General features: G+C 47.8%; 1 protein-coding gene across 3 annotated transcripts in view; it reads right to left on the reverse strand.

Annotated features, from left to right (window-relative positions):
- Nucleotides 1-1,321: 1,321 nt before the first annotated feature.
- Ptch1 (patched 1) overlaps nt 1,322-14,628 on the reverse strand; it is a 65,596-nt gene continuing 52,289 nt past the window's right edge. For all 3 annotated transcript variants that reach the window (XM_087896656.1, XM_087896655.1, XM_087896657.1), the window contains exons 19-23: nt 12,961-13,098; nt 10,872-11,014; nt 7,097-7,196; nt 6,374-6,628; nt 1,322-4,927 (exon numbers count right to left, since the gene is read on the reverse strand). In XM_087896656.1, coding sequence (XP_087752782.1) covers nt 4,385-4,927; nt 6,374-6,628; nt 7,097-7,196; nt 10,872-11,014; nt 12,961-13,098 — 1,179 coding nt within the window. In that variant the 3' untranslated portion in view covers nt 1,322-4,384. The remainder of the gene's footprint in view (nt 4,928-6,373; nt 6,629-7,096; nt 7,197-10,871; nt 11,015-12,960; nt 13,099-14,628) is intronic.

Here is a 14,628-nt window from a genome sequence, read left to right on the forward strand (position 1 = left end):
TTTAGTGAGTCTGGAGCAGCATTGGATTCTGGCTTTTCCAGCAAGCTTCCAAGGCATGCTGATTCATGGACCACACTCGAGTAGCACTGGCCAAATACTTCCTTGTCTTAAGAGGGACTGGCAGGTTTCTTCCTTAAGGCCAGAGAGTATATATTTCAAGGTCTGCAGGCCAATCATCACTTCAAACTACACAATTCTGCTGTTATAGCCGTGAGCAGTGTGTACAGACACAGATACGGCTGCCTCCTGACAAATCCATACAAAGTCAGAAGGAAGTCTCGGCTACAGCTGACCGATGCCCCTCTCTAGGACCTTTCCTATCTTTAGCATGGTTTGGGCCTTCCTGACCACGTATTTACAGATGCAAAACACAGGTGACTATAAAAACAGGGGTGTTAAGCTGGGAGTACTGGTGCACACCTTTAAACCCAGAACTTGGGAGGCAGAGGCAGGTGTCTCTGTGAGTTTGAGGCCAGCCTGGTCTAGAGAGCGAGTTTCAGGATCACCAGAACTAGAGAGTGAGAACCTGTCTTAAAACACAAAAACAAAACACCCAAATAGCGGTGTTTCCAGCCATTCATGACAATGATCAAGAGATCTAAGAAGTAACAATGAAGAACCACTAAGTGCCAGGCCAGTTAGTACTACATCGCCAGCTACAGTGTTAATACTGGTGTCTCAGGTCAGTTAATGCTACATCACCAGCTACAGTGTTAATATTGGTGTCTCAGGTCAGTTAATGCTACATCACCAGCTACAGTGTTAATATTGGTATCTCAGGAGAGTTAGTGCTACATCACCAGATACAGTGTTAATACTGGTGTCTCAGGTCAGTTAATGCTACATCATCAGCTACAGTGTTAATACTGGTGTCTCAGGAGAGTTAGTGCTACATCACCAGCTAGTGTTAATATTGATGTTTTGTATTTAAAACACCTCTAATTTTTAAATCATTGTCTCTGTGTGGGGGCATGTGTGTGTACAGGACAGTAGAGTCCAGAAGAGGGCCTCAGACCCCTGGGTTCTGGAATTACTGTTTTTAGTGGCCCTCTGCAAGAACAGTAGGCACCCATATAACCGCTGGCCCACCTCTCCAAACCAATTCTGTTTTGATTGAATTTGGCCTTACGTATGTCCTGAGTACGTATATGGAAAGATAAAAAAAGGGAACACTCACTTAAAAGGGTCATTAAGGAACTTTCTCAGGGTCCATAAAATACTACACACAAAATAGCTTCCACAAGGCTAGCAAGGTGAAACACACAGACGGCCAGGAACTCCTTATATGCCCACTTTAAGGAACATTCTAGAAACAGGCACATAAACCAACGAGTTATATTATCTTTATTCATGTTAGAATTTCTATCAGTGTTTGAACATTAATATTTAGAGAGTTTTGTACATTTTCATCTGAGAACCGTACCAGGTCACAAAGCGCACGCCAACACTTCCCAACCCCATGGCTAGCTGCTCACTTGCACTCTCTCGTAACACTGTTAAACGCGTCCTCTTCCGTGTTGTCATCTACAGCGGAAGGTGTCCTCACTCTCGTGTCTCAGCAAAGTTCCAGACATTACGGATTTCATCACATATAAATTCTTTAAAAATATACTTCTGTCAAAAGACTTGATGACTACTATGTACACTACAAAAATAAATTTTCATATAAATAAATTATATGGCATACTTTCATCTTTGTAATTGAAATGACACAAACTCATTCCCACCCAATTTGGCAGACGAGACCCAGTTTGAATATTTCCTTTAAACTCCTGACACTAAAACCTACCATGAGTCCTTAATGTAGATGTTATATACTCTGAACTATTTAACATTAGTAAGCACTCTATACATATAAAAACTTCTGTTCAAAAGTAAAACATAACCGCAATAGTGTTTCCAATAGAAATAAAATCCCTGCAAATTTTTTTTGTTATAAACTGGCATGACAGACTCTGGAGGACATTCTTATGATACAAAATTATAAATATCAGCAAAGATCTTTTCTCTTAAAAATTAAAACATCCAAATGAACAAACAATACAGACAAAATAAAACTATGAGGAGACAGACAGACAGACAGAGAACACACACACACTCCGAGACTGTAGTCTCTTGTCAGCTCTGCGTCCTTCCTGCCTTGGCTGATGCAATTCACGACACACAGAAACCCAAGGGCTATACAAACTTCCTTATGCCGTGAGCGAGGCTCAGGAGTGACGGACACAACCAAGAATTGCAGGGAAGCGGCTTCAGAATTTTACATCTCCCTTCTCAACTCAGGGTGCAAGTTATCTGAGCAGAGCTGGTTTTGGGTAGGCAGACAGTGGCTTGACAGGCATTAAGACAGTAGCAGTGGGTGGCCACGGCCTCTGGCATATTTACACACACACACACAGACACACAGACACGCACGCATGCACGGTAGCCACAGGTGGCTTCCAATTAGTACCTTACAGTTTGGGGATGAGCGTTCCGGTCTGAGGTTACTATAGTGCTGGTACTACTAGGGGCCCAGTGCCTTACAAACATCCATGCAGGAGAGGAGGGATGGAAGGAAGCTGCATGCAGAGTGCACTCCTCACAGTAGCTTCCAGGGGACTAGCTTTCTTCCTCTGGTACAAGCCTTCGGTGCTCACTCACAAGGGAGGATACTGTGTTACCGTCTACTAGTCTCTGGCCAGAGGCTAAGGAGCCTAAACCCCAGGGAAAGAGACCAGGATCAAACTTCAAGATTTAACATTTGTTTCAAAGAGTGTCCTCTACATAGTTCTATGGGATGGACCTTCCTGCTCATCCACGGACACCACACTAGATGAATTCTAACAGCGGAGAAGGGAAGGGAACATGCACAGGAGGAAGAGGACACGTGGAGAAGTCTTCAGAAGTTCACATCCCACACAGCTGACTGTACCACCATCAGCGCGCCCCAACCAGGCAGCCCATTGTGAGGGAGATTCAGATTTGTAAAGGTCTGAGTGTAGACCTTGAATGACATAGATTTTTTCTGGCTGTATCTGGGTTATGAGGGGGTAGGAGGGCTGTGTGTAGGTGTTGGTCATCAGAAAGGTACAATGAATGCCACACTTTTCTAGGGTGTAAACTCGCAACCCAGCTGAGATTCACTGCCAATGAAGGCGGCTGGTTCCATGCACAGAGGTCCGAACACCCCACATTATGACCCATGAGAATGTATTCTCTTTGAAGCACAGGGGAGGTCCCTGGAGGCCTATCCATGACCTCAGGAGCTGCCACAGCATGAAAGATGACAGGTCCACCCTTCCACCAGCACCGAGACAGAAGACCAGGACTTTCCCAGCACTGAGGTCATAGGAAACGAACAGAAACTAGAAGAGGAACAAAACAAAAACAAAACAAACAAATCACAGTACAGTACACTGGGAGATCACACACTCACACACACACACGGAAACACACCCTTGAGAGAGAAGCCACTGGGATTAACCTGTTTTCTTCATGTCTGCTCGTTAAACAATTATCACGCATAGCGTGTTCGAAAGTTAACAGTAACGTTTCATCCTACCACAGGGTTGTGATATGCATTTAAAATATTTTAAACAGAAACCTTTACAAATAATCCTATTACATAAGCAATATTTGCATAGAATTATACAAGTAAATTATACAATATTTAAGCAGCAGCGACATATGCTGGGGGATTTTAAAAACTAAGTTAAGCTTGGTTGCGGCACAGAGACCAATGTACACAGGGGGAGGGACCCCTGTGGTCTCTCTACTCCGGGGCAGGAGCAGAGAGGCCCCAGGCCATAGACTTTACAGCATTTCCATGTATATTACATGTGTACACCTCTTAAATATTTATAGAAATATTTCACAAAATAATACAATCAATTACAGTAACAATGAACTGCTTTCCCATAATTCCAAGCAGTTCTCTTCAAGCAGTCAGTACTGGAAAGAGGTGGGGACGGGGTTTTTTTTTTTTTTTTTCCAATCTTTGGCCTCTTTGCTTCAGATTTTAATTACCCTTTAAAAGAAAACGAAAAAGGAAGTCACATCACGGTCACGGCCACAGAGCTGCGCGTCTCTCACAACACACAGCCCGTAACTCCGAGTAGACACCGAGAGCACAGGAACTCTACAGTGGGCTGACTGTGGAGCTAGATTCATTTCACCTGGGTCATCTGCGTGCTTGTTAGAACTGCTGCGGGCGGCGGCAAACAGGTGCAAGGTAACGCCGCTAAACTGCTTTCAAGCGATTACTACTGAGAAGAAATCCAGTTTGGAACTGTATTGGTTTGGCCGCACCAGCCTTGCCTTGGGGAGGAAAAGTCCCCCGGGGTCCAGTTTGGGGGTGTGCTAGTGCTGAGGAAACCCTGGAGAGACCCCCGGGGCACACGCCTCAGTCGGAGCTGCTCCCCCACGGCCTCTCCTCACACTCCACGTCCTGAAGCTCTATGACCTCCACCTTCGAGTCCCTCCTCTCGCACCTGACATGAAAAGGCACATGGGGATCCTCGAACACCCCGTGGTCAGTCTCAGGGTAGCTCTCGTAGCCCGGACAGGGTCCCCCTCGGGGGTGGCGTCCAGGCCCTGGTGGGGGATGCACAGCGACGGTCACAGACGCGGAAGCCGTCACAGTGGTGATGGGCTGGCCGTAGCTGGGCACAGAGCTGCCCATGGCGGCGGACGTCGGGTTCCGAGGGTTGTGAGAACGGGTCCCACGGGGGCCTGAGCGGTCCCTATTGCTAGGGCCAGAACGCCCTTCAGTAGAAATCTCAAAAGCGTCTCTGCGCGGTCTGTACGGGGGTGGCCGCAAGCCTTCTCTGGGGGGATCCCTTTGAGGCTGCTGGCCTTGTCGTCCGGGGGACAAGGAGACAGAGTCCAGGTGTGGCTGCTGTCGAGGATCCAAGGGAGGGTGATGTCTCGGTTCAGGATGGACTACCTGCAGAGGTGACACAGGTTACCACAGGGAGGCAAGGTGATGTCCTTCCACCCACAGAGGAAAACCCACTCCTTTAGTAACGTCCGAGGTGTGGATCCTGCCTGCTCCGGCACAGCTGGCTGGAGGCATATGGCTGCTGCCCACAGCTTCAGGAACACCCACAAACCAGCTACCCAACTCTGACCAGTCTGTCCAGACCCTGGGTTCTTTTCCACAAAAATACTGCTAGGTGTCTGGCCCTGGCAGGCCAAGAGGCAGGGTGGAGTACTGGTATATGCAATCATATACAGTAGCTTTTAGAGATGTCAAGGTTCCAGTGTCTGGGTCGTATATCAGCCTTGTTTCACCTGATCCCCGCCCCCCCAGCCCCAAGCCAGGTGTGGCCAATAGCTAATACACTTGAAGAGCAGAATGCAAACTTCTGCCTTCACTGATAGTTCTGTTAGATGCATTTGTCTCTGCCTGACCATTAGGAATCTGGTTTCTGGGTCTCTGTACAAAGCCCGAGCAACACAGTGGCCACATCAATCAAAAGGACCGTGACCAACTTCAAAGTCGTTGAGCTTGTACCTATTTTTAGGCTCCCGCTGAACAAAACCAGATTCACACTGCAGCTCAGCGGGGCATCGTCATGGGGGCGGTGGTGGGGGGGGGTTCACGACGACACAATTCACTGGCCAGCCACTTTCCTTCACGGAAGGCTGCTCTGGCCTGTGACTCGAGTACACATTTCCTGTATGGATGGTGGGGGCCTTGGGTGAGCAAGGGGAACTTTGGAGCCTTCCTCGGCTCGGCTCTTTAAGGCTGAGCATATCTTGACTGGGGGCCTAGGGTGGGTAAGGAAGGAGCCTGTTGAGTCCTCACTACCCTCTGGAATTAAGGGAAGAACTCAGAATGCTTCTGAGCGTCAACAGATCTCCAAGTCATCTACAACAGTTAAGAGCTTGAAGCCACAAAGCTATGGGAAAGCCTTAGATAATAATTAAAATAATTTTGTAGCAAGGCCAATTAAAGGTAATAGTGATGAGAAGAGAAAAAAAAGCTTCTCACGGCAGTACAATATTCATCCCATTTCCTCATATTCTGAAATGATAAGTGGCGTAGGACAGAAAGGGGGAAGGGGTAAAGGCCTGCAGCTGAGTCCACTCTGACTGAGGGTAGGGCTGGGGATGAGCCCCAGGGCTTTGAGTATTTACTCTAGGCAAGCTATGCCTCCCTGTAACAATGTCGACACTGCCGCTTCAATCCACAAGATTAAAAGGCAGCATGTCCTAGTTTACAAAGAATAGCTGGCAGTTTCCTGTGATTTGACCTGGTGTATACACTTTTTTCCTGCACCCATCTGTCTGTGAGATCTGCTGCTCGGATCTCCCTGGACCTCCCCTGGACCTCCTGGCCCACCGCCAGAGGAAAGATGAATCCTTCCCAGTACCCCAGGTGACTCACAGTGGACCGGGCAAAGACGGGGTTTTCTGTGGCTTCCACAATCACTTGGTGGGCAGGACCTCCGGAACCCTGCTGTGCTTCATAGTGCCTGAGCTCCTCGCTGAGGCCAGACACAGTGGTCTGCGAGCTGTACTCCGAGTCAGAAGAATCAGACCCATTGTTCATGTGACCAGGAGGCACAGCAAACCGGACAACACTCGGGGGTGGCTCCGGCGAAGGAGTGGGCAGCCGGTTCAGGCCATTGGCTGGAGACACCTGTTTATGGAGATTCCCAATTAAAAGTGTTACATTTCGCTTATCTGTTGGCCCATCTTAAAGTTCATTATCCTCTGTCACCTGACAGAGCAGCTCCACTCATCACCCTGTATCTACTCCCCTCTCCCTGCCATCTGGCAGACCTTCAAGATACTGACATAAAAACAGTGCCTGTGTCTTCCAACGCCAGAAAGGCAGGGTGGATGTCTTTTATGCCTGTTAAGCCCAAACACTTTTCTGAAGTAGAAAACCTTCCTTTACACATCCAAGACTAAAGATGCCCATCCGCTAACCTAAAGCAAAGTTTGCTCCCCAGCTCCCAGCCTGAACTATCAAATGGAACAGTAAAACAGGCACCGTTGCTCGATATTTACTAAAGAGGTCACACACAGCACCTAAATATCTAAATGAGGACTGGGAAAAGGAGGTGGCTTGTGGGGTGAATGTCTCACCCTGGTAATCACTGACCTCAGGACAGGGTCCAAAGAAGGACAAGAGGACAGGCAGCAAAACCAGTCCGTTGAGAACCCCCAAGACGGTGAGGATCGCCAGGACAGCAAAGAAGTATCTGGAAATACAAAAGGGAAGTGGGACCCGTCAGTGTGAAAAGCAAGCATTCTGCCCTCCAGGCACCCAAATGTTACTCTGCACCAAGAGCTCAGCTCAACAATCCCACTCCTCTGAAAAGTCAGCCACAAAACTGCAGTTCAAACTCTAACACGAGATTAGCGTGGGGTTTTGTTCTTTTTTAACCCCACGACTCCGCGGAGGACGTTCCACACGCTAGAGTGTTAGTTCATGAAAGGAAAAAAAAAATTAGTTTGTTAATTTGCTGAAATCTCATGCCTGTAATGTTATTTATGAACGTGTTCCACCAACATAGAAATATGGAATGTGAAATGAATGGCTGAACATCCTGAAAGCACAGAGACAATGCCGAGGGGCCCCGCTCACGAAAACCCAGCAGAAGCAAACAAATGAAGTGAAGGGTGTAGAATTTAAACAATTTGGCCCAGGAGAAAAAGCAGCCCGCTTCTGCAGGCAGCTAATCCACTGTGAAATGCCCCTGCCTCTTACGGCAGAATCTCTAATTAAGTCTCCGGCGCATCAGGTAAGGGTTTCCCTGGGCTTTCATTAATCACAACTTTCTGCCTAGAATTCTCTGGGTTCCAGTTTTACCAAATAGCTCCGATTGCAACCTTTTTTTAGAACACAGGAACCAGCTCTGCAAAGAAAACGCTGCCCATTCTGTGGGAGTCGGGGCATTGTGCGGGGCGAGGGCTCTCCACAATGGCAGGCTGCTCTGCGGGCCAATCTTTTGTTGAACACTTTAGCATCTCTGAATACTCTTGTTTTGCGTCAGCCAATTCAAACAGAAAGGCTGAAGCACCACGGCAGAAGAGGGAGAGTGGAGAGCGAGTTCTGCGTTCCCACCATTGAGGGCTAAAGGTCTGGGATCCTTCAAGAATACCCAAGGTAAACCTGTCAGCCAGGGACCGCCTCTGGCCAGCACTCTGCACAGCTGGAGGGCGCACGCTCCACGCAAGGATGCTTCTCTGGAACTAATGATTTCTAGGGCTTTGATGGAACTGGGCTGGGGGTGGGATGGGGCGGGGTGGGGTTAGGATGTTCTGGAAAGAAAGAGGGAGGGCCAAATATCTATCTGTTAATGGTGCCCTGGATCATAAAACTGAACAGCCACCCTACAATGCCATGTCTATGTATGTTTTGACATCAGATGAAAGGAGAGAGAATCCCTATAAAAATACAAATACCTCACAGCTATTGTAAACACTAAAACCCGCTGAGTTGCATTAGTAAAAACCCAAGCCGCCAATGTCTTGCTCTAACGTAAACTGTGGGACTTTCAGTGGAGGCATATATCAGCGGCAGGCATTAAGACATTTGCATCCCATCCATCTAGCTGCAACATAAACAGACCAATTAGATTCCTGACGGCTTCATGTATACAGTGTCTGCTCATTTATTCAACTCCAGTGAGGACTTTATCCGCCCTATTTTAGAAAATGGGAAGCCCTTCTAAGTGCTTGAAACAGGAACCCTGATATCTCTGGGAGGGGAGGAGCAGCCCCAGCGAGGACAGGGAGGAAATGGGCTCTGCTTTGTTGTATCCTTTGCAAAGTTGTGCACTAGCTCCTCGCTAACCTGCAAGGTTCCAGCACACCCTCCATTTATTTCTCTTGACTTTGAACTGCCTGGGGAGACTTGAATCTCCCAATCCCAGCAGAGTATACACCACACAACCAAGTAGTGGTTGTCCCAGTAGTCCCAAAGAATGGCACTCAAGAGGCTGGTGTCACCTTCGTGTTGGAAGAGCCCAGAGACCATGCCAACACAGGCCCGTTTGGCACTGGGCTTTATACCAGAAAGACAAAGCTAGTATCTGTGTGAAGAGCGCAGAGAAATGCCAAACCAACCATTTAAAACAAAGCAAACCCCAATCAAGATCTAAGTTAAGCCAGCTATCTCACCAGTGTTTGGCAAAGGAGACTCTACTGACCAATTTGCTAACCTGTCAGTAGGCTGTGTGAAAACTAGCAAGCTCGGGCTCACCTGAGAGCTGTCTGGAAAGGCCCCTGTCAGTCTGCATTTTAGTAGTCCCAGATGATCAGGAAGCATCTCATAGTGAATGCTGGTCTACACCAAAATGAGCCAACCTCAGCTTACTCTACCCCCAAACAGTGAGCCAACCATGTCCTCATCCAGAAAGGTGGATACCCTGGAAGCTTGGCTGCCCAGGGGGCTATGCCTCAAGACTGGCCCTTTCTTTTTCCTCCTCTAGTGGTGGGGATTGAACCCACTCACCCCATGCACCTTAGCCAAGTACTTGCTGTATCACTGAACTACACCCCCAATGTAGCTAACGCTTGTTTTGTATTAATCTTCAGATACAACTTCTAGCTACAAGCCCTCTTTTCGTCTGGAAAGATGAGCTTCCCTACTTGGCTGGCCTGTGTAAGTGTAAATCTTAATGAGAGCCAGATGTGGTGGCATGTGCCAATAATTCTAGCACTTGGGGGGCTGAGGCAGGACGATCAGAGGTTCAAAGCTATTCTCTGCTACATCACAAGTATGAAGCAAACTTAAACTACATGAGACTTGTTTCATAAATAAACAAACTCCCTAACCCCAACCCCTTAAAAACCATTTTCTAGTCTTCCTCACGCTTTCCGCCTTAAACACACAGAAGTGTTTTTCCTAAGGCATGGTCTGAGGAGCAGCCAAACTCTACAGAAGTTTTAGCCCAGAGAGCAAAGCACAGTGCAATCCTGTTTCAAAGAGTACCAATAAAAGAAAAACCAAACAGTGCTACCAAGAACAGCCTGATTAGGTAATCTCTCCAGACGTGGAGCAGCATGCACTCTCTGGGTTCCACCTTATTCTAAAAACACGCTAGTAACTTACATACCGAGGACACCAGTTTGGCTTCTTTGCAACAACAGATCATTTTCTACCTAGGAGCAGACACCTTGTGACGTCAACAGCACTGTTGAGAGAGTACGGTTTCCTTCTGGTTCCAATCTTAAGATTCTTTTTCAAAATGAAAACTCACTGTCTTTTAAACTTTGGAAAAGTCACCATCTTACCCATCCATACCAAGTAGCAAAATCCTGCCTTGTGATCCAAAGAGGAGTACACAGGCCAGGTTTGGAGTCCCTGAAGTCAGAAGGGACCCAAACACACAATCTGGGTACACTGTACTCATTGCCTGTGTAAAGTTTAGAGCTAGGTGACCACACTGGAGGTATGCTAAGTTTTGTTCTACATTTTAAGGCAGGGACTCATGCATCCCTGGTTGTCCTCAAACTCAATACACAGTCAAGGACTGGGGCTACAGAGCCAAGCACCTGACACCTGTTTTATGGGGGTGGGAGACAGAATCCAAGGCTGCGTGCAGGTCAAGCACTCCACTGAGCTACATCCCCAGCCCCTCCCACAACCAAAGCGGAATGCTATTAATTATCGGAACTCGCAGCCATCTCTCTGTAGATGTAACCGGAACCTCAACACTTGGGATACCAGGTGACTCTAGCTTCAGGCTGTGGGGTTTGCCCTTCTGTCTTCCAAGATACTGCCAGACTAGAAAGCTTCTGAGAGAGCTCGTCTGTGTGCCTCAGACAGGTTGGGATGTGCTACCTACCGGACAGAGGAATAAGCCACAAAGGCTGTGTGAGCAAGTAACGACTTTGGTTATCGAGTCTCCTCCTTCACTTCTGCTTACCTGACAATGAAATCAAATTCGGACCCTGCAAGCATCAGTACGCCCAGCAGAGTGGACACAGCACCGTCCAGAACAGGGGCGAACATGTGTTCCAGGGCAAGCATAGCCCTGTGGTTCTTGTCACCAATGGCTGTCAGGAAGGCCTGAGCAAAGGAAGAATGGAGACGGTCACATCCCTGGATGGTACGCGGTGAAGTGCTCAGTTCTGTCTACACCTGGGTTTTTATCATTTTCTCTTGTAGCATCTCAGGTTGGTCTCAAACTCACTGTTATACAAGAACGACCCTGCACTTAATCCTCCTGGCTCCACTTCTAGAGTCCTTAGGTTTTCAGGTGTGTGCTACTAGGCCTGGTTTACGGGGTGTTGGGATAGAGCCTGGGGCCTCCAGCAGCTGAGGCAAGCATATTACCACCTCAGCTATAACCCCCCACCCCACAAGGAATTCTTAAGTTCATGTTAGGTAGGTGGAGACACTACGAAGAAACTATTCTATTGTTAAAAAAAATCATTGAAAATGTAGCAATAAAGTCAAAAGGATGATTCTTTTTTAATGTCATGATATTAATGTCATGATAAAGAAATAAAGCATTGTTTACTAGGTCTTCTAAAGAAAAGTATTATGCATATGGGTGTTTAACCTGCATGTATGTATGTCTATGTACCATGTGCTTGCCTGGTGCCCACAGAGGACAGGAAAGAGGACACGAGATCTACTGGAGCTAGAGTCACAGGTAGCTGTGAGCTTTTACTAGCCAGGCAAGTCCTCCACTAACTGAGCTAAAGTCTCAGCCTCAGGTCTGCCTGAAATATTGGATGCTGCCTCTACCTTTCTCTCCAAAACATATGCTCAAGATTTTACTGCTTAGCTGCTAGAATGTGTACTTGGTTTCACTATAATGCCCCATTCATATTGAGCCATAGTCGGGGATGATGCATATCTTGAACAAAACCCAAAGCATGGTGGTCCAGGCTTATAATCCCAAGAGGCAGATCCCTGGACTCTGCATCAGTTAGCCTAACCTACTCAGTGAATTTTAGGCTAGTGAGAGACTGTTCCCCCCCAGATAAAGTGAATGGTGCCTCAATAAGAGTATTTGTTACCCTCCAGCCTCTACAAGCATGTGCACACACACACCTACCTAAGATACTGATTCTAAATCATCATCTTAATAATAGCTTCAAAACATTCTTTCTGAACATCCAATCCACAAACTGTGAGTGTAGTCACAGCTCTGAGAGGCTGCAGAAGGCACACACCATGTGCTCAGCTCCAAGAACAATGCTGGAAAAGCAAAGCCAGCATCACTTGGCTCTGGCCGAGAGCTGAGTTTTCAGCTTGGGCATTCCAAACACTAGCATTTACCGGTCAATACGTATTTACTGAAGGCCTCTATCAGCCCTAGGTACTTGAGATGTGAGCACACCTGTAGTCAGAACATAAACTGCACACTGCTTGTTGCAAGGCTTTCAACCCATTTTCTCATCAGTGTGGATAGCTGGCTCATCTACTGGATTCTAGACTCTCTTCCAGGTTAATTCTTCCAACACAGGCAATGTGTAAAATCAGAAGGCCAAGGTCCCATGAAAGCACCCCTGGCTCTTGTTTTCTGTTACCATGGATGCATCAGAACTGGGAGGTCTACAGAGCTGGGTGGGCTGAGGAGGAAGAGCAGGCTCTGCAGGGCTGTGCACCTGAGCTCAGTCACAGGCCCCAGGGTATTTCTGCGGCTGCCAACTCACCTCACCTTCAATTACGCTATCCCCACCAGGCCTCTGAGGGTGGTCTTGTTGTATGTATCCCCACCTTATGACTGTACTTAAAACTGTGTGGAGGTTCACCTAAACACACAGACTGTCCCGGGACAACAGCGACAACTTCAGGACAGGAGTGCTACTGGTCATAAAATTATCGATGCGCACAACCCTTACACACTGCGGTGGCGTGCAGTCGTATTCACTCCCCGTGAATCTAAGCTAGGACTCCCCAGGGGACTAAGAACCCTCAGACATTCCGGACTCTGTAGGGAGAACTGTGCTTGACAAATGCGGGACGAAGGCCCAGGTTCCTTCCCCTAAGAAGGCCCGTACCAAAGCCACATGGACGGTGAACTCCACTCCGATGCCGACGGATGCAATCAGGATGACCACGGGCACAGCGCTCAGCTTGATCCCAATGAGGCCCATCATGCCGAAGAGTTCAACGGTCATTAGAGCCAGGACCATGACCTTGAAAAAGGCACACAGCAATTAGTAAAGTTGGCCCCAGGTACACTAGGGGGGGCAAACGGCGCGCATCGACAATCCCAACGTGGCTTTGTTGGAGATAGGGAGCAACAATGTACCTGTCACTGAAATACTATGAAAAAAAAAATACTGACTGCCTTTACCTGTGGACAACTTCATGTCTTACATTTCAACTTCCTGCCGAAAGGGAGATGTTAGGACAGCTTACTGTTCAGGATAAGAAAAGGGTTAAGACAAAGTTTAGTGTGTGTGTGTGTGTGTGTGTTTCTGCGTGGCGTGTATGTGTATGCACACGTGGAAGCTAGAAGAAAAGCTTGGAGGTGTTCTCTGGAGCCTCCACTTAGACAGGTCTCACTGAGACCTGAAGTTTACTATCAGGCTAGCCTGGCTGGTCAGGCCTCCTCCCTAGTCACACACCACCACACCCAGCCTGACCGAGCTATCTTCCTATCCACCAGTTTAATACTCTTTGCAAATTATTTTCCTAACATTCCTATCCTAGAAAGGGAGCACACCCTGAACCATCTATGAAGAAGTAGACCATCCGAGTCCAGCCTTTTCCCACTATTATTTCATCAGCCACACAGTTACTAGAGACGACTCAGTAACACAATACAGGGGATGCACATAGATGACGTGCAAATACAGTACTGCTTTAATAGACCCAAGCTGAGCCTCAGTAGTCTCTGGCACACAGGGGTCCCAGAGCCAATACCTAGGACCACTGCGGTTCACAACAAGGCTTTAACCATAAGCCCCAGAAAGTGTCCTTTTTAACTCCTTGAGTGCATATTTCAGTATTTTTGACCATTACAGTCTGAAGTCTAAAGACAGCGGATTGGAAGGAGTGGATAAAGGTTTTTGTAGGTAAAGGAACTGCGCTTTGGTTGAAGACCAAAGGAAGAAACTGGGGACACGTGTCAGGTTACGGGGCCTTTGTGCTTTCAAGAGATGGGAGCGGCTAGGAGTCACAGCGCAGACCCTCAGGTTTAAGGGAGAGCTTCAGAGCCTTTCATCTTCCTTGTAAAAATGAGTGGAGGACTTTGGAGTTTCCTGGGCCAAGGAGGAAAGGGTTCTTGTGAACCTCCCTCCCCCACTTCCACCACATAGAGGAAGGAGAGAAAATGAACTTTCTTGCTTGGGAAGGGGCAGTGGGCGGAGGCACAGTGGAAGATGGATGCCGTCCATGCCTTAAGTGCTGCGGAGACCTCTGCAGACTAAACATTTACCTTTCATGTACCTGTTGCCCAGACTCAGCACAGAAACAAAACCTGTTTTTGTAATTCTGGCATTTTAAAGGCTGTACCACAGTTCACGGAACTTAAACAATGCCAGGATTTCAGTCTCTACCCGAGACTCACTTCAAATCGGAGGGTAAACTGGCGATGAGAGGCAGTTCCATTTCCCCGGGAGTTAGTGTTCATTGTGCACAAAGGGCCCAGGTGCCATCCCCACCCCTGCAACTGTCTGAATTTCCCTGTGCACGCTTCCCCATGACACACAGCCACACAT

This window comes from Myodes glareolus, chromosome 14, assembly GCF_982192425.1.
Source record: "Myodes glareolus chromosome 14, mMyoGla1.1, whole genome shotgun sequence".
NCBI lineage: Eukaryota > Metazoa > Chordata > Mammalia > Rodentia > Cricetidae > Myodes > Myodes glareolus.